This window comes from Sorex fumeus, unplaced genomic scaffold (genome assembly GCF_029834395.1).
Source record: "Sorex fumeus unplaced genomic scaffold, SorFum_2.1 ptg000028l, whole genome shotgun sequence".
In the NCBI taxonomy this organism is placed as follows: domain Eukaryota; kingdom Metazoa; phylum Chordata; class Mammalia; order Eulipotyphla; family Soricidae; genus Sorex; species Sorex fumeus.
In genome coordinates this window covers 2,209,932-2,230,687 of record NW_026606085.1, presented here as the reverse complement: position 1 = coordinate 2,230,687, position 20,756 = coordinate 2,209,932, and the positions used below count along the sequence as shown (strand labels likewise).

General features: G+C 40.6%; 1 protein-coding gene across 1 annotated transcript in view; it reads right to left on the bottom strand.

The window, feature by feature from the left end:
- Nucleotides 1–19,037, bottom strand: part of LOC130024142 (kinesin-like protein KIF20B) — a 41,622-nt gene extending 22,585 nt beyond the window's left edge. The window contains 15 exon segments of the mRNA XM_056114788.1: nucleotides 5,171–5,231; nucleotides 5,897–6,016; nucleotides 6,293–6,405; nucleotides 6,455–6,599; nucleotides 7,177–7,336; nucleotides 8,670–8,816; nucleotides 8,920–8,991; nucleotides 9,813–9,924; nucleotides 11,620–11,847; nucleotides 12,303–12,339; nucleotides 13,779–13,960; nucleotides 15,543–15,681; nucleotides 17,817–17,933; nucleotides 18,048–18,134; nucleotides 18,891–19,037. Coding sequence (XP_055970763.1) covers nucleotides 5,171–5,231; nucleotides 5,897–6,016; nucleotides 6,293–6,405; nucleotides 6,455–6,599; nucleotides 7,177–7,336; nucleotides 8,670–8,816; nucleotides 8,920–8,991; nucleotides 9,813–9,924; nucleotides 11,620–11,847; nucleotides 12,303–12,339; nucleotides 13,779–13,960; nucleotides 15,543–15,681; nucleotides 17,817–17,933; nucleotides 18,048–18,134; nucleotides 18,891–19,037 — 1,867 coding nt within the window.
- Between the last annotated feature and the right edge of the window lie 1,719 nt (nucleotides 19,038–20,756).

The window sequence follows — 20,756 nt, the reverse complement described above, 5'->3', positions numbered from 1 at the left end:
TACTTCTGCTCTTCTAGAATGACAGTGCCACAAGTCTTACTAAAGTTGTTTCTGGGGACAGGAGTGATAGTACAGGTAGGGGACTATCTGTACTACCGCCGTACTAGAGGGTAGGGTGTTTGCCTGCACACGCTGACCTGGGTTTGATTTTCAGCATCCCCTATGGTTCCCTGAACACCGCCTGTAGTAATCCTTAAGTGCAGAGCCAGGAGTAACCCCTGTGCATCACTGACTGTGACCCAAACAGTCAAAAAAAAAGTTGTTTCTGGGTGCCAGAGTGGATAGGGTGCTTTCCAGGTTGACCCAGGTTCAATACCCGGTACCCCACTTAGTTTCCTCAGCTCTATCAGGAATAATTCCTGAGTGTAAAGCCAGGAGTAATCCCTAAGCATCACCAGTGTAGCTGAACTCCTACCCCCTGAAAAAAAAGTGACATTAAAATGTTGGGATCGGGAGTTCCCTGGCCCTGGGAGGCGCGGAGAGACCAGATAGACACAATTCCTGCAGGAGTAAAAACGGGGTTTATTTAGACCAGCATGCTGGGGCTCCGCAGCATACCCCAAAAATGGGCAGTGGCTGAGAGCCCCGAACTTCTTCAAAGGGGATCTTATATAGGCCTTCACTGGCCGTTACAGCAAAGCCCGCGCATTTCATAGCCAATAGATTTGTAACAACATATACTTTCTTAACCAATCCATTTAAAAGTACCTCACTCCTTAGCCTATAGATTCAAAGATCAGCATTTACGTACATCGATTGTCAGCACAAGCAAGGTTATAGCTGGAATCATTAAGCCTTAGGAAATCTCCCTTGACCATCCTCATTTTGAGTTACCCAAGTCTGCAGGGTGCTTTAGTGAGACAATACACTCCAGGAAAGGGCAATTTGCCCCAACCACCGGCATCCTGAGTTATCCTTTACCCAAATCTGCAGGGTGCTTTACTGAGACAATACATTTCAGGGACAGTAAATCACTTTCCAAGTCCCCTCTCCCCCAGGTGCAAAGCAGCCAAGCAGTTTTACAGAAAGCAATGTTGCAAGTTAGCTAAAGTACACAAAAATTTGATGCCCTAATGTGGATTCTTTCAAAAAATGACACAAATCTTCAAATATGATTCCCTTAATTAAGGGCACATAAAGAAGTTAAAACAAAAGAATTACAACAAATCGTATACATGATTTGCTGTGCCTCATTCCATTGACACCAGACTGCCAGGAGTGCTAATAAAACAGAATTCCTTTAAGGATTATTAAAGAAGTCTTAATTTTATGTAATTCATTTCCTTCATAAGCATGATTTACAAACAGATTCATACTATGTTACTAATCATAAATTTATTCAAAGACACTCCTTTATTTTTTAAATTATTTTTTGGTACTGGGGCCACACACCAAAATTGGGATTTACTCCTGACTCTGCGATCAGAAATCACTACTTGCGAAGTTTGGGGAACATATAGAATGCTGAGGATTGAACCGGAGTCAGCTGCATACAAAAGAAATGCCCTCCCTGTTGGAGTACACGGAGCTTAGGTTTATCAGATTGTACCCATCACAGTGCTCCCGAGTCACTCCCATTACTTTGTCTCTCTGTAACCTCTTGTATGGGGATCGGGAGTTCCCTAGCCCTGGGAGGCGCGGAGAGACCAGATAGACACAATTCCTGCAGGAGTAAAAACGGGGTTTATTTAGACCAGCATGCTGGGGCTCCGCAGCATACCCCAAAAATGGGCAGTGGCTGAGAGCCCCGAACTTCTTCAAAGGGGATCTTATATAGGCCTTCACTGGCCGTTACAGCAAAGCCCGCGCATTTCATAGCCAATAGATTTGTAACAACATATACTTTCTTAACCAATCCATTTAAAAGTACCTCACTCCTTAGCCTATGGATTCAAAGATCAGCATTTACATACATCGATTGTCAGCACAAGCAAGGTTATAGCCAGAATCATTAAGCCTTAGGTAATCTCCCTTGACCATCCTTGTTTTGAGTTACGCAAGTCTGCAGGGTGCTTTAGTGAGACAATACATTCCAGGAAAGGGCAATTTCCCCCAACCACCCACATCCTGAGTTATTCTTTACCCAAATCTGCAGGGTGCTTTACTGAGACAATACATTTCAGGAACAGTAAATACACCTGAATCCTGTCACACTTGGTTTAGAAAGAAGTTATGCCCTGTTCACTTTCCAAGTCCCCTCTCTCCCAGGTGCAAAGCAGCCAAGCAGTTTCACAGAAAGCAATGTTGCAAGTTAGCTGAAGCACACAAAAATTTGATGCCCTAATATGGATTCTTTCACTATGCTCTCTTCCCCAACCAATTTGTAAGGTCTCATCCTGCTTAGACACTGAAGCTGTACTGTAAGTTAATATTGTCTTTCTCCTCTCCTTATGTCTTTTGAGCAGTTTACTTTAATGCAATGTCCTTTTGTATAGATACAGGAAGATAATTAATTAATATTATGGTTTATAACTTAGGAATTAATTGGCTTTGGATATTATTCACTCCTGGGCATCTGCCTTCTCAACTTAAGCCTCAGTTGCCCTCACTTCCTAGCACCCCAAGGGCAGGGTCCCGACATGGAACTGGATGGAACCAGGGCAAGCCGGTAAGTTATGTGCTACCCTGGCATCACGATGGGCCAGGCCAAGGTGCCACGATTCTTAACTATAAGTTAAGAGTTTGATCATAGGCAAATGATGTCATGATCCAAAAGTAACGACAAGACTAGGGCCCTGCTGCTAGGAATAGGAAAGATATCTGGCCTGAGCACTGCAGTCTGAGATCTAGATGGCCCTAGGAGAGCAATTCTATAAGCTCAAAGTATTTCTTACTGTGTCCATATGAAATGATTAATATTATGTATGCTTATATGTTGGTTGGACAAGGAGAGGAGAAACACGTCCTAGAAGCAGTTTTCTGTGTGTCCTGACTAGCTTGGAAGAGACTGCTTTTATGGAGATGTAGATTCCAAGCTCTAGCAGACTGGTCTTTGTTGTGCTAATCTAAGTGCTTGTAGCTTGTGAAAAGGTGAGGCCAGGATTACTGGCCTGTGGATGTAAGGAAACAATGTATGGTTTGCCGCCTCAATGTTCTTTCTGTAACTCCTTTTGATGACATCATTATATTGCGCCCTTTAGAGGTACTATGATCTATATAAAGGAGATTTCAGGGCTCTCTGGGGGGACACATGCATCAGAGAACCTGGGAAGATGGGGCTGAGGACAGAAGCTGGGAGAACAAAGGCGCACGTGCTTGAGGATTCCTGAGGCCTCCATGACATACATCTCTTCCATGTAATAAACGGCTGCTAAGACCAACCAGCCTGGCCCCCGTTTCCTTCCTTCACCTGACCATCGCCATCGACCTCCGTGGAGTGGGGAAACGGCCTGACCGCCGGCCGTTTTATTTTTTGTGTGTTTACACACCTCCCCACTCTGGCCCCCCAACCCTTTCTTTATCTTTACATTTCACACTCAATTAGAAGCACAGACTTTATATTTCACTTCAAATTAATAAAGTGGCAATACTAACTAATGACCATCACCTAAAATTTTATTTATTTATTTATTTACACTACACTTGATCTTAGCCAAAAGGCCGAGAAGCCTATTTATTTAGCTTTTTGGGGCATGCCTGGCGATGCTCAGGGGTTACTCCTGGCTCTGCACTCAGGAATTACTCCTGGCAGTGTTCAGGGGACCATATGGGATGCTGGGAATCGAACCCGAGTCGGTGGTGCATGACAAACGCCCTGCCTGCTGTGTTATAGCTCCAGCCCCACCTATAATTTTAAATGTAAGGCCAGTAAAGGGAAAAAAAAAGATAATGTTATTGCCTCCAAATAACATATCACAAAACAATTCAGAAATATGCAACAAATCAAACAACTTCAATACATTTAAGAGGTAGATATCTTGGGCTGGAGACATAGTATAGAAGGTAAGGTGCTCTGCCTTGTAAGAAGCTGACAAGGATTTGATCTCCAGCATGGAAGATAGTCTTCTAGTATCACCAGGAGTGAGTCAGGAGCACACCAGGGTGTGGCCCAAAAACAAAAACAAAAGTGAAAAAGAAAAAGAGATATCTATCCCTATGTGTTATCACAGTAGAATAAATGACTGTCAAATGGACAATCAATTATTTACCATCAGAAAGAGAATCACTTAGAACAATAATATTCTGGAATACTTTCAAGGAGGAAAGGTTTAGAGAATAAATGTTCTTGAGAGAACATATGAGAATAAGTGGTAAGTGGAAAGAACATCACACACTAGAGACAAAAATGACACATAAACGTCAGGCAAAACAATGGATGAGAAATATTTCGTGATAGTTTGCACTTATTTTCTATCTGTATACCAGTTACATTTAAGACAGTACAGGACAGGAAAGACACAACAGGGGTTAATGTGCTTGCTTCACATGTGGCTAATTCTGATTTGGTCCCCGGTACCTCATATAGTCCCGGAAGTCCCTCCAGGAGGGATTCCTGAGCCCAGTCAGGTGTAAGTCCTGAGCACAGCCACGAATGGCTCCCAAGTTTGTTTTTTTTTTCTTTAAAAACAAAACAAAACTATAATGGATTAGGGAGGACCATAATCCAACAGGCAATGTCCTTTTAAGAAGGGGTAGGGGCCATGGCCCAGTGGTGCCCAGGGCTATTGCTGGCTATGCGCACAGGAGCTCACCTGGGGGTGTTCAGGGGATCATTGTGGTGCTGGGGATTGGACCAGGATTGGCCAGATGCTATGCAAGTGCCTTAACCCCTATACTCTCTCTCTCTGGCTCCTTAAAAGAAGAAAATTTGGGAATAAATATATATTTTTAGTGAAGCAAGATAGTTTTTATTTTTTTGGCTTTTTGGGTCACACCAGCAATGCTCAGGGGATCGATAATGGGACCATATGGGATCAAACCCAGGTTGGCTGCGTGCAAGGCAAATGTACCCTTCACTGTGCTATCCCTCTGGCCCTACAAGGTGATTTTTACTGAACAAAACTTACTTAGAACAAAGGAGAAATATTTCCTCTCCAGAGTGGGGGGGAAAAAAAAACTAAGACGCACTGACACAAGCAAGCAAGATGTGTACATATTCAAGGGAGAATATGGGCTTGAAGGAGAAAGGATAAATGCATTTTATTATTGGAATCAGGGATTTGTTTCTGACCTCTGCATACTTTCTCGTACTGTTGAATAGCTTCTTCTGCTTTTTGGTTATTTAACTGCTCCTGAAAAATGAAGCAACATGAATTAAATTAGCACAGCGGGTAGGGCGTTCGCCTTACAAGCGGCCAACATGGCCGACCCGAGTTCGATTCCTCTGCCCCTCTCGGAGAGCCCGGCAAGCTACCGAGAGTATTCAATATGCCAGACACAGTAACAACAAAGTCTCCAATGGAGACGTTACTGGGCCCGCTCGAGCAAATCGACGATCAGCGGGAGGGCCTTTACCTTTACCTATAACTTAAAACACACAGAAATACTTAACAATGGGACTTTCACTTTGGTAAAAAGGGAGAATGGGAAGTGTAATGGGAAGAAACCCGTTATACTTTATGGATAGGAGACAACTCAGGGCTGAGCATATGCTTTGCATGCAGGATGTCCACACCACCCTGATACCACATAGGGGATTGCCAGTGATCAAACCAGGTTTGGCCGCATTCAAGCCAAGTGCCCTAATGCTATACTACTATTGCAGCCCACAAGACAGTTTTTATTGAAACTTATTTAGAAAGATGTGAGGGGAGGAAAAGCGGTGTGTTTTTAGAATACAGCTTCCCCAGATGGGAAACAAGGAAGCAAAGAGGCAGAGATGTGTTTCAGGGCGAACACGGGCTTGAAGAGCAAGCCAACAGAATCTTTCCAAGCCATTCTTAAAAGCAAAATTTACCGTAAGTTGCTGAATGGTTCGCTGTTTCATATCTATTTCCTGGGAACCCTGGTTTTTCTTTTTCTCCAGTTCATTAATTTTAACCCTCATTAATTTCTCTTCATCATGCATTACAGATACCTAGAAAGTAAGATTTATAAGAGATTAAATATTTTTATTATGAACAAAAATATTCATTATACAAATTAATAAACGCAACAAATAGAACTTTTGCGGTAGGTTTTTTCCCTCTTGGGGTACACCCTGCTCAGGGCTTACTCCTGGCTCTGTGCTGAGCAATCAATCCTGGCAGGCTCTGGAGGCCCTATGGGATGCCAGAGATCAAATCCAGACTGGCCACATACAAAGCAAATGCCCTTCCCACTGCACTCTCTGTACAGCCCTGGCAACAAGTACTTTTATTTTTATATTGGCTTCCTCTACTGTTTTATCTAGATCGTCATCAGTTAGTTCAGTTTCCATACTTGGCTTTTCTTCATTTTTTTCTAGATCTTCAACCAAATCTTCATCTTCCAAGTATTAAATGTAAAAAGATCCACTATTGCATGGGAAAGTAACCTAGAAGATCCCATGCAATAGTGGATCTTTTTACATTTAATACTGTATTTTCTGAATTATTAATGTCTAGTGATACATCTTGAGAAGATCTGATAGATCCAAAAGATTTCTCTTGAGAGGAATTTAAAGACTCTGGAACACAAACCTGTCAAAAATTCAAAGGTGATTTTTAATAAATGGAAAGAATTGTCCACTAATAATTAAAAATTTTAAGTAAAATGACAAGTTGATTGCCTTAAAAAAACCCACAGAACACATAAGGATCAACCCTTGAGAAGGGCAACTAAAAAAAAAGTAAACTACACATGCAAAGTTATGCTCAGAAACATGTACTTTCTTCAGTTAAGTTCTCATCCTAACAGGACCTCCTAATTTATTACTAAATGAACCAGAGAGATGGCTAAGTTGAAAATTAGTGTAAGAATATCCATCAATGGTCCCCTGCAGGTATTGTGTTTGCCTGGTACGCATCTGTCCCGGGTTCGATTCCCAGCATCCCATATGGTCCCCCAAGCACCGCCAGGAGTAATTCCTGAGTGCAAAGCCAGGAATGACCCCTGAGCATTGCTGGGTGTGACCCAAAAAGCAAAACAAACAACAACAACAAAAATTTCAATAATTTCCTAGGTTTACAATTAAAAGAACAATTTCTTTTTTTTACCTACACAAAGAAAAACACAATGATATTCTATTAAGTTCTATGGAAACTTGAATATATTTACCTTTTGTGCAATGGCTCAGAACGTCAACACATTGAGTGTTTCATCATAGGCAAAACAGCACTGACTGATGTTGACAATCAGAGATATTTTCCCTTTACCATTAAAAAAGCTTTGAAAATAGTGAGTCAGTTTACTTTCCCTAAAAGGCACGTGTTGAAACCTATGAAAAAAAAAGTTTCACAAGAACTTTAAGTTAAAACAAATCAAGTGAGGGGGCGGAGTGATGGTACAGCAGGTAGGGCGTTTGCCTTGCATGCAGCCGACCTGGGTTCAACCCCCGGCATCCCATATGGTCCCCTAAAGCACCATCAGGAGTAATTACTGACTGTAGAGCCAGGAGTAACCCCTGTGCATTGCCAGGGGTCACACACACACACACACACACACACACACACACACACACACACACACACACCCCAAAACATACTCTAGCGAAGTCAAGATTCTAATAAATTTTACAGGGAAGTAATTAATCTATTATAGATTTAAATTCTAGACTAGAAATTAGTTACTCGTGTAATAATAATTTTTTGCTTACTTATATTTTTAAAAAACTACCACCACAATTAACCCACTAGGCAGAATGTTAAAAAAAATACCAAACTGGGTTGCTTTCAGCAATGTAGAGCAATTTTATATATATATAATACATATCATTAAACACTTAGAAACAGGCCAGAGAGGTGGCTCAGGGGCCTAGAGCTCATGCCTTGTGGGCAGAACAGATTAAATCACTTGCACTATATGGTTCCCTGAGCACAAGACTGGTGTAATCCTCAAGCACAGCTGAGTGTAGTCCGAAAACCAAAAACCGTAACTACTAGTGATGAAGACTAATTCATAATTTACTCAACCTAAAATGCTTAGGCAGAAATCAGTCACATCTAGAGCATAATTATAATGAACAAACCAGCATCATGAAAAGCTTATTAGCTACTGACATATATTTTCTATGAAAACCTTTATTTACTTGGCAAATCACTAACATTGAGACTGTGTTCCTTTCTTCTTCTCCTTTTTTTTTTTTGATTTTGGGCCATACCCATTGATTCTCAGGTTACTCCTGGCTCTATGCTCAGGAATCACCCCTATCGGTGCTAGGGGATACGTGATGTGGAGGATCAACCAGGTTGACTGCGTGAAAGGCAAGTGCCCAACTAGCTGTACATCTCTCTGGCTCTTGTGTTTTATTTCTATCATTAAAAAAAAAGCAATCATAAGCCATTGTCATTACATAAAAAAAACAGGTTAAGAAAAAATACTTTCTGGGTCGGGGAGATAGCTCAAAGGGATAATGAATGTTCTGCATGTCCGGGCCCCAGTTTCCATCTACTACTTGGTTCCGAGTAGTGCTTGAAGCTGGCAATGCTGGAAGTAGTCTCCAGCACTACCAGGTGTGACCCCCCATGTGAGCCCTCCACAAAGGAAAAAGAACTTCTTAAAAGCTTAAGTATTTTAATACTAAATATGCTAGTAACACTTATAACACTTACTTTGACTTTTCACTATTTTTCAAAACATTAATACACTTTCCCAGAGCCAATAAAGAAGTGTTGATGTTCCCAGTTTCTCTTAAACTTTCACCTTCATTTTGTGTCTTCATGCTTCTTTTTGAACCAGCAAGATCACACAATGACAGTCTGAGTGAACCAAAAAGAAAGAAAAAAATAACAAAAATAACTTTAAAGGCTTTTCAAACAGAACAACTCAAAATAATAAGAATTTAAAGTATGACCAACTTACTCACTGACTTGTGTTACATGAGGCATCTCAGAATCTTTGATCTTCAATATTCGTATAGTAAATATGCTGTGACTAAAAGAAAGATCAAATGTTATCTTTTATTCGTAATTTTGGCATTAAAATATTCTAGGAGGCAATTAACTAAATAAGAAATCTATTTATGTCCTGATACGAGTCATGGTTCCAGTAGTATATTTTCTAACTAGCTGCCAGAGAGCTCACTTCAGTACTTGGGTATCACCTATACATCCACCCATATAAAATGAAATCTTTCATTTCACTTAGCCCACATGCCTTAAACTGAGTAACAATAAAATCTCAATTTGCTTGCAAAAGATCATACTCTTAGTTTAAATGGTATTTATTATACACAGTTCTCTTAGAATTATGCCATTTGACCTATATATATGCTTGTCTGGATTATATATCCTCACGATGTACTGAGAAAAGAAGGACAGGATTATTTACATCTTAAGAGAAATCTGTTTGAAGTATCTCATTGCTGAAACTTGTTTTAACTTTGTCTCACATTCTAACTCCTTCCCTCTTCCCTTAACCTCAAGATCTGGGCAAACCCAGGTTGCAGAAAAGCTATGTTCATGGGATAACTGCAAAAAATAAAAAAATTCACCAATACTTGCAACTCTGAAAGGAATAAGCTTAGATATTAACATAAAGAAAAGCACCTGGGAGACAAATTAGTAAATCCAAGAATAAATGTTCCTGATAAGTTTTATTTTTAGAGTGCACTTCATGTTACAGTATTCTGCACGTCTGTGAAAAAACTTAACAGCAGATAACCTCCTACTTACTTTAATCTTAATTAGTTTTATTTAAATTAGCATAGAATAGTCTAGGTGCTTTGGGTTTATGCCAAAGGATGCCTTCTTTACCTTCTACTTGAAGCACTGTTCAGTTTAGTAAAGGCAACACTCCGATTCTTTATTCCTGGTTTTAAAAGTTTGTATGCTTCTTTGGAATCACACACTTGAATCCAATGTAGATCTTGATAAAATAAAGAAGGTACAGATAAAAAAAAACACACAGCATTTGTCATATAACATAAAGTCATATAAATATATGCCCTAGAGGTAGAATCAACTCAGCTTTTGACTATTTTGTTAGAAGGTATAGAAAAGGAAGACATAATGTCACAGACATCAAGTCAAAGTTTTTTTTTAATTTTTATTAGTGAGACATCATGAGGTACAGTTGTAGACTTACAAACTTTTGTGCTTGGGTTTCAATTAAACAATGATCAAATACCCATCCCTCCACCAGTGTCCATTTCCCACCACCACGGATCCCAGTATCCCTCCCACCCCCCATCCCCTCCATCCCACCCTGCCTCTGTGGCAGGGCATTTCCTTTTGTTCTCTCTCTCTTATTGGGTGTTGTGGTTTGCAAAAGAAGCAATGGGTGACAAAGTTAAAGTTCTTATATAGTCTGACAAACAGAAAATCTTTTTCTTAGAAGTAGAATCCAGAACATAAAAGAAAAATACAGTATAGCTTAAGTCTATAGCGGTGAGACAATGCAGATTCAAATTAAGCCGTCATAAAACAAAATTTACTCAGTCATAATCAGTATTATGTAAAATTAAGTTAAAAAAAGGTGGGGCTGGAGAGACAACTGATGTGACAAAGAGCACAGGGCTTAAGCTCTAGCACCACCTGGTCCTTCAAGCACTGCAGAGTGACTCCTGAGCACTAGGCTGGGAGCAGTCCTTGAGCACTGCCCAGTATTGCCCCAAATCAAAATTATTATATTACTACAAAGGTTATACTTTATCGTAAATAAAATCTGAGGCATAAATATACATGCATGTATTAGTGTGCATATTTATATATATATGCAGGTACTAAGTCACGGCAGTATTGATACGTAGGTATTGAGGCTGTGAGTAGGATTTTCTATCACCTCTCCTTCTCTTCCTCTCTCTAAGAGCCAAACCCAGGGCCTCACTATCAAAACATGCACTCGACCACTGCTCTGAAAACAGGTCACTTTATTTTTCTTTTTGTTTTTGGGCCATACCAGAGATGCTGAGGGCCTACTCCTGGCTCTGTGCTGGAGTAGGTCGGTCTCTGTCCTCCCGGTGGGTGCTGGGACCACATGGGGCTCCTAGAATTGAACCCAGGTGGGCTGCATCCAAGGCAACCTACTATACTATCATTTTGGCCCCTATCTAAGCATTTAAAATGGCCTGTTCAGGGGCTGGAGCAGGTTGGGAGAATAGCATTTCGATAGTTGTCAATTTGGACACTGTTATAGGGCAGAATAATATGAAAACTCACAGCTTTTCCCACTTGTGAATCCAATTAGGGATATTTGGCAACGCTATGGCAACACTCAGGTAGAGCCCTTTATATTCAGGTTTAATTAACATACTTCCTAAACACAATCTTTTTATCTTGAATTTTAAAAGAATAAAATAATTTCAATTTCTGGTTTGATTTTTTTGAGGGGAATCATTATGATCGGGGTTACTCATGCGCTGCACTCAGGAATAACTATTGGCAGTGCTTGGGGGACCATATGGGGACGTCAGGGATCAAACTCAGGTTAGCTGCATGCAAGGCAAATTCCTTACCCGCTGTACTATCGATCTATTCCTTGGTTTGATTTCTTATAGCTTTAACAAAATCTAGAAAGGAACTTTGAATCATTAAATAAAATAAAAAGTACTCATTACTATACCTTTTATAAAAGAATAGCCCTTTACATCCTGAGAAAGGCATAGCATATTTCTCTTTAGGAGCTTAGAAGATACAGGAACAAACAAGTCATAAATACATTCATTGTAAATCTCAAAGAAAGAAATCCAAATAGAAAACTTTATGCTATCATCCATGTTCAAGCAGGACTGTTCACAATCTTTCATAAATTCTTCAAACTCTGAAGTACTCAAAGAGTTCGTCGAACTCCCTACAAAAAATTTTAAAAAGGATAATCACAACAATTCAGCAACTCATTAAAAACAAGATAACAGGATAGAACAAGCCTCCTAGACTTGAAAACTAAGTATTCTTAATCATTTAACAGCAGCTCATAGATTTCAGATGAAACAGATATCTGTTTGTCAACTAAAGTTTGGCTTATTTTTCTTTTCCTTTTGGAAATATTCTAATGAACCAAACTGAAACCAAAGTCAAAGGACAAAGAAAAAAATTGTCTTGTGAATTTAAGATATTTGAACTAGTAAAGGGCTATTTATGCTCTAAATAAAACTTTAGATTGACATTTCATACTAAGTATCATTTTCTAGATTTGTACTGTCACTAAAGAAATTAAATCAATAGGAATGATTAAAATTTAAAAGCTTTTCATGTATTTCTTCAGACAATACACATTTTAAAGATTAGTGAAAAAGGACACCTTACCATGAAGAGCATCATAACTGTCATGATGCATAGCAGCCTGAAAATAAAAGATTAAAAAACTTTAAAACCATGTTAAGATAGTTGATCTACTAAATTTTCCAGCCAATTAAAAAAATACATTCTCAGGCCAGAGAAACAATATAGGGGTTACAGAATGTACTTTGCGTTCTGCCAACACTGGTTCTAATTCTGGGCACCAAATAGGGTCTCCTGAGCATTGCTAGGAGTTACTCTTGCACACAGAGCCTTGAGCACTGCAGACTGTGGCCCAAGTCACTCCCAACCCCTCATAAAGGGAAAGCTGGAGAGAAAGTACAGGAGATATGGCCAAAGCATCTCCTACTCCTCCCCCCCTCAAAAAAGGGGGAGCTGGAGAGATAGGACAGGACTAGGCACTTAGCCTTCCATACTGTTGCAGCAAAAAGTACTAAATTACTGGTTTGAATTCTTGATACTATGTGTGGTCCCCTGAGTAACACTTCTTAGCAGAGCCCAGAATAGCCTCTGAGTAACAATGGCTATGATCCCCACTCCCTAGAAAAGGGGTCCAGGGATAGTGCATTGGGTAAGGTGCCTGCCTTGCATGCAATTATTGGCACCCCATATGGTTCTGAGTGATCCCAGGAGTAAGCCCTGACTGCAGTTGGTAAGGGCCAGAAAACAAAGCAAAACAAAACTAAAAACCACCCAAAAATACAAACAAAAAAAGAAAATCTCTATCAATCCCAAGGCAAGTGTCCAACCCACTGTACTATCTATCACCCTGGCCCTATAGAAAATATTCTGTTAAAGACTTTTACAAAACTAGATACACGGGGACCGGAGAAGCAGTAGAGCAGAGAGAGCGCATGCCTTGTATACAGCCAACATGGGTTTGACTCCAAACATTTTATATGGTCCCCAGAACACCTCCAGGAGTAACTCCTAAGTGCAGAATCAGGCATAACCCTTAAGCATCACTGGGTATGGCCCCCCAACCAAAAAAACAAAACAAAACAAAACAAAATAAAACACAAAAATACATACAAAAACTTTTTTGTAAGTTCTTTCTGTATAATATGAATAGTTTCTAGTCTGGTAACTTTGTTCTTTAGGAAGAGAAATGTTCACTTTATATTTTACACATTCCCTATATTTTTTATATACAAATTACTTCCACAATTAAGAAGTAATTTTAAGGGCACCAGAGCGATAGTACAGTGGGTAGGATGTTTGCCTTGTATATAGCTGACCTGGTTTTGATCCCCAGCATCCCATATGGTCCTATGAGCACTACCAGGAGTAATTCCTGAATGCAGAACCAGAAGTAAACCCTGAGCATGAATGGGTGTAGTCCAAAAACCAAACCAAAGAACAAAACCTGCCCCCCCCCCATAGCCCCGATTACCATCATACATTCCACTATAGGCTAAAACAAATGATGGAACTTTAAAAAAGGCTATAATGTGTATATTATATACTAAGACAACTCCAAACCTCTTTAGTTTGCCGAAGCAATGCACTTTTGCTAGTAACTTCTTTCTCTTGATCTGGTGACAATTGTAAATATTCTCTGGCTCTGTGTGGTTTAAGATTCATTTTCGTATATAGTCTTCCCTGAAGAGTGTCAAATAGTACATTCAAAGTCCGAGGCAGGATGCCAACATTCTCTTTCGTGCCTGTGGAAAGAATTTTTATCTTGTTTTCTCTCAGAGTACTGTGAAGGAAAAGAATTTCTGCACTATCAGGGTTCCTTTTATGTCACCTGTAGGCACGGTAGCACTGTCCTTCCGTTGTTCATCAATTTGCTCGAGTGGGCCCAGTAATGTCTCCATTGTGAGACTTGTTACTGTGTTTGGCATATCGAATACGTTACGGGGAGCTTGCCGGGCTTTGCCCTGTGGGCGAGATACTCTCGGTAGCTTGCCGAGCTCTCTGAGAGGGGCAGAGGAATCAAACCCAGCTTCGCCGGGCCGGCTGCGCACAAGGCAAATGCCCTACCGCTGTGCTATCGCTCCAGTCCAATAGCCAAAAAAAAAAAAAAAAAAACCCAAAAATACAAAAAAACAAAACCCTACAGCAAAAGCAAGGAGTTAAAGGATTACTAATTTTTCTTTCACTCTGATCTCTGTTGTACAATCAACACTTTTTAAACTATTATTCTGATACAAAACCTGAAATTTTACATTCAGAGCAAGACTTAAAAAGTGCAACCACTCATAATTATAAAATAGAAAATGTTTTTGCTTCTTTGCTCTGCTTAATTCACTATGTTATATCAATCCTTTTACTGGTTTCTGTTTTTTATTTTTTTTCTGGTTTGGAAGTGTTTACCCGCTGTATAACACAGCAAGTAGGGTGTTTGCCTTGCACACTGCCGACCTGGGTTCGATTCCTCCTCCCCTCTCAGAGAGTTCGGCATGCTACGGAGGGTATCTCGCCCGCATGGCAAAGCCTGGCAAGCTACCTGTGACGTATTCAATATGCCAAAAACAGTACCAACAAGTCTCACAATTTGTTGTGAGATGTTACTGGTGCCCCCTGGAGCAAATCAACGAACAACTGGAGGACAGTGTGACAGTGCTTGGAGGTGTTTAGGATTTACTTCTGACACTGTGCTCAGGGATTACTCCTGGTGGTATTTAGAGGGATTTTATGTAGCGCTGAACTTCAAGTACTGTAAATCAAGTGTCTTACTGGCGTTACTACCTCTCTAGTTCCCTATTTTTAGTATTATCTACGTCTCTTTTTGTTTTTTTTTTCAGGGCACACCCAGTCCTGACTTTGTTCTAAGAGATCATTCCTGGAGGTGCTCAAGAGATACAATCAGAGTCAGCTAAATGCTAGATAAGCAAGCACCTTATCTCTCTTCAACTCCCCTTATCATCAAACTCTTTCATATAGGTAGTTGTACTAATTAAAAAAAAATCAAACTGGGGGCTGGAGCAACAGTACAGCGGGCAGGGCATTCGCCTTGCATGTGGCTGACCCAGGTTCGATTCCCAGCATCCCATATGGTCCCCCGAGCACCACCAGGAGTGATTCCTGAGTGCAAATCCAGGAGTAACCCCTGAGCATTGCTGGGTGTGACCCCCCCCAAAAAAACCCAAAAACCCAAACTGAATTAAAAGTCACTAGCAATACATATTCAATATACTTAAAAATGGAATATACTAGGTAGTGAAAATATAATTATAAACAAGTATATAAAAATCTGTATTGGTTCTTCTTTATTCTTTCCTGAATAAATAAAACAATTACCCTGAAAAGTATATGTTTTTCCAGAATTTGTTAGCCCATAAGTAAAAATCAGCCGACTTTCTCCTTTCAAGAGGTCTTTTATTTGCTGCAGAGTACAATCTCAGAAGAATTCCTTCTGTGTAGTTTCTGGGCCAAAAACCTAAAACAATTTTTAAAAAGAAGACCTTTAAAGAAAATTTCAGGACTCACAAATGAATCTTAGAAAAGAGCAGCATGCTGCAGAGATAGATATCTCCCCACCACTCACCAGGCTGATTCCACCGGGCACATAGGAGGGGGGCAGGTGTGTCCATGTGCCTGCCCCAGATGAACCCGAGCAGCCTCAAACCTCCAGAACCCAATCCCTGCCACGCTCACAGCCGACCTTCACAGGTTCTTCCTTAGGGAGCTCCCTTTGCATGAGAATGAATCTGCTAATACCCAGGAATGCAGGAACTGTGACTGAAACCCCAGGCTTCATGAAGTCAGGAATGGGCAACCCCCCCATATCGCTGCCCTTCTGTTTTCCTGGAAGGCACCACAGAAATGCCTCTGAATCCCAAATATTTAAAATTTTAGAATTCTAGGAGCACGTGGCCATGCAACATCTCATACTATTCACAACAAGCAATACAAAATAAATTAAATTTAGCATCTGCCTGTGCGGCAGGCTTGGGTAGTAGTGGGAAAATTCAAAAATGGGAGTGAGATTGGAGTTGAAATACTGAATGTAATCAATTATTGTGAATAGCTTTATGAAGATAAAAAATTTAAAAATTTAAAAAATAAAGAAAAATTTAATAGTTACTATTAACAATGGATTCCTCCCCATCTGTCACTCACTTAATCACTTAATCACTTAACTTCCCGTTAGTCGTCGATTTGCTCGAGCGGGCGCCAGTAACGTCTCCATTTGTCCCTGTCGCGTGCTAGTGTAGCCCAATGGCATCTTTTCGCTCCGGGAACATGGAGGGCCTCAAACCGATCGTTCATGACCTTGACAAAGAAGTCTGACCGATCAGCTGAAGAACTTCACATCGGAACCCATGGCCTAGAATGGAACGAACAGGGTGAGAGACTGTCTGAGTTCATCATGTCGACCAAGACCATTCATGGTAACTCACAGTTCCAGAAGGCAGAATCTAAACGATGGACATGGGAGTCTCCCGGTGGACGATTCCACAACGAAATAGACCACATCATATTCAATCGACGGTTTTGCCTGACTGATGTCGCTGTTGTCCCAAAATTTCGAACGGGATCGGACCACCGTCTCCTTCGTGCAAAATTCTACTTCACAGAGCGGGGAGAAAGGGCTGCAAAGTTCAAAAAGAGAACTCCCATAACGACCACCAACTGGGAACTCTTTGGTACTATTGCGGCAACATGGGAAGATGCCATTGTTGACAACATTGACGAGGAATACGATCGACTGGTTCAGCACCTCCATGAATGTGCGAGGAACGCCAAGAGAGAGATAGCCACAAAAAGTCGCCTATCTTCGAAAACTCTTGAGCTAATTCGCCAGCGTGGTTTGGCGCATGCCTCAGGCAACCGCAAGCTAACGTCCGAGCTTGCAAAGCAGTGCAGAGATGCGATCAAGGAAGACCTCAAAGAGAGAAGAGCAGAAGTACTGGTAGATGCGGCAGAAGCCGGGAAAAGTATTCGTAACGCCCGCCTGTCCTTCGCCAACTATAAGACCAAGATGACTGCCCTCCGACGTCCTGATGGATCCATCACATCCTCCAGAACGGCAATGGAGAAGATTATCCATGACTTCTACTCAAATCTCTTCGATAGCCATGTCCACTTGCCGACATACCAAATTCCACAGGATGGGTATGTCGTTCCCAACGTTCTCCCTTCCGAAATCCGACACGCCATTTCGTCAGTAAAGAAGCAAACAGCACCCGGCCCAGACAAGGTCAGACCTGAACACCTGAAGAACCTGCCGTCAGTACTCATCATCTGTCACTCATACTTTAAAAATTAAAATAATTTGTTTTAGAAGATTCATTCTTAATATAGTACCGTATTCCTAACTCTTACAAATATACTTGATAAAATTGTTTAAGGACCACACACTGATTTGTTCACTACCATTATACATGTATTAAATTTGGCATTTGAGTCCTAGACTTGAGAAAAAAAGTACTGGTGCTTAAGATCTAAGTTCCACAACCACAAAATACACACACACAGAGCAGTCTATATACACAATTTTGTAATAAATCTGCCAAAGTTTCCCTCTCCTAAAAGAAGACTTTTCAAGTTCACATTTTCTAGTGTACCTACCTTAGAGAAACTGAATTTCTGTGCCATCTGCGTAGAACTTTTCTCACTTAACCTATCAGGGATGCTTTAAGGATCTTTCAGCATAATAGTCTGGGAGTCTAAACTATAAACACAACCCTAAATAGAACACAACACGCAAAATGAAACATAACAAATAAATGAAAATAATGGTATTTTGTCCATTCAATACAAAAAGTAAAAGAATAAACCCCAAGCAAACTCAGCACAAACCTGAGTCTCTTGTTCTTTTTCTGATTGTGTGAATGGTCTCACCCGAAGATAAACTTGGAGATAATCTGTGGGTTCCAAACTGCTTGTCTTAAAAAACAAAAAAAAGGGAGCAAGATAACTTTATTTTAAAGATACAAAATAGGGCTTTTCATAGGTCATCTTTCTTTAAAGTGGGCTGTAAAGACATTATAGAGGGATAAGGCACTTGCCTGCATGTGACTAACCCTTTTTCAATCTCTGGCACCACAATCCCATATTCCTAATTTGGAAAATGAATGGGTGGGGGAGGAGAAGTGGGTAGTAAGAGACACTCATAACAGAATCTATAAAAAGTGACTAGATCTATTAATTGGAAAACCTTTTCCTCCCCAGATGTCTAAAGATACACCACCTGATGTATCTGTTGAATGTAATCAATTATTGTGAATAGCTTTATGAAGATAAAATTTAAAAATTTAAAAATAAAAAAATTTATAGTTACTATTAACAATGAACACATGAACAGTACTGTAAATCATGGTATCTCAATTGGGAGTAAATCATGAAAAAGTTACTAAAATGGAAGGTTGCCTCAACTCTACAGATTTTTTACTGTTATTTTTTGGGGAATTGTGGTGCTCAGGGGCTACATTCTGGTTTGTACTCTGGTGGTGCTTTGTGACCATGTCAGACCAGAGTTTAACCCAATTTTCCTGCATGCTAACGATGCATTCAGTCTGCTGAGCTACCTCTCCGACCCAAAATCCAGCCAGAAAAGCTCTATTCTAGATCTACCATATTTCCATGCAGACACACATTTCCACTCAACTAAGATACTCAAAACAGTGCTTTTCTTGTACTCACCTCATTGTTCGAAGCAACTAAGGAAAATTTATGTGAGAGATCAAGCTTAATGGCATCAAAATTTATTTCTGAAGGTCTTACCTCTGGGTCAGCACTAATAACATCAGATAGTCCAGGCAATTCATCTTGATTTAAATTGGACGCCATCCTGCAAGAGTAACAACCGTGTTAGTCAACTTTATTTATTTTTTGCTCACACCTGGCGATGCTCAGGGCTTACTCCTGGCTCTGCACTTAGGAATTACTCCTGAGTGCAGAGCCAGGAGTGCTTGGGGAACCATATGGGATGCTGGGAAATGAACCCGGGTCCGGCTGTGTGCAAAGCAAACGCCCTACCCACTGTACTATCACTCCAGTCCCTTGTTGGACAACTTTAAACCAACATGCATGCCACAATAATTTTGAAAGTCTGACTTGAGCAACCACTGCAAATGATATTCTAATGACATGCTGAACATTGGAAGGCCAGCGGCACTCTATCTCTCCTGCCGCCCATGTTCGGTAGCTCGAGCCATTTCCCCTACCCCAGGGAGGTCGATGGCGATGGGCAGGCGAGGGAACGAACAAGGGCCACGCTGGCCGGTCGTATTAATTGTCGTTTTTTCCAATCTTCACCCACCCCTTTGCTTCTCTCTCTCAAGCCTAAGCCCCTCTCACCTCTGACTCTTTCCTCTGGGGCCCAGCCTCCTCCTCAGCCTGAGCTTTCTCCCGCCTGCCTGCACCTTCTAACCCCCTCCGAGCTTACAGTCTTAGTTTATATAGTAATCATATGGGGTGGTGACACAAAGGTGGGTTGAACATTAACAAATCAGCAAAGGGAGGTAAGACCACTCCTCGAGGAGATTAACTCACGGATAAAATCTCATCTAAAGAGATTATTCCAGATTACTAGGAGATCTGCTCAAAGGTGGGATCCCAACAAGGGTATGTTCTTTCCTCAGCTAGTACTTTCAATATTTCTAGCAATGTCATTCTGTATGAACACAGTAAGAGATATAAACTTACAGTTTGGTTCTTCCTGAGGACATCTCACCATATATTCCGCAGTCCTCAGGCCAGGTTAGTCTTCCTAGCCCCAGCAGGGTCCTAGTCTCGTTGTTACTTACTTTTGGATCATGACAGCATTTGTCCATAATCATGCCCTCAACTTATCTCACAACTTGCCCTGGGTCCCTCGTCGGGACCTTGCTTTAGGGGTGCTAGGAACTAAGGGAAACTGAGTATTATTCGGAGTCAATTAACTCCCAAGTTACAAAGCATAATATTCAATGTCTTCCTGTGTCCATACAGAAAGGACATTGCTTTAAGGTAAATTATAGGAAAGACATAATTTACAATACGAGTTTAGTGTCCTTAGAAGGATCTGATCTTACAAGCTAACAATCTGATTAGGGAGAAAAGGTGATCAACTGGCTAGGGAAGAGAGCACAGAGAAGAGTTTACAGATAAACAGAGGAAAGTGAGTGACTTAGGAGCACTGTGATGGGTGCTCCTTGTGGCAATGGAGAAAGGACAAGCCAGAGTTATCCTACAAACATTGTTTATAATTTTGATAGAAAAAAGCAATCTCCATGTGTCATGCTGAACAAAGGATGTTTTTGAAGATCTGCTTTCTTTTTATGTCATTTTACATAAGTCAAAGTCTTTAAGAGCCTCCTGGCAACTTTGAGTGAAGAAGTACTGTTACTAGATCTTCAAAGGAAAACACAAGACGACTGACTATAATGACCCATGGAAAAAGCAAAAGGTTAACTAATTTACATATTTTAAGTCATATAATAACACCTACTAGTATTATTTATATAATATAATCTCTACATGTAAATTCATCTAGAGATTTAATGAATAATCTGTCAACAGAGGAAA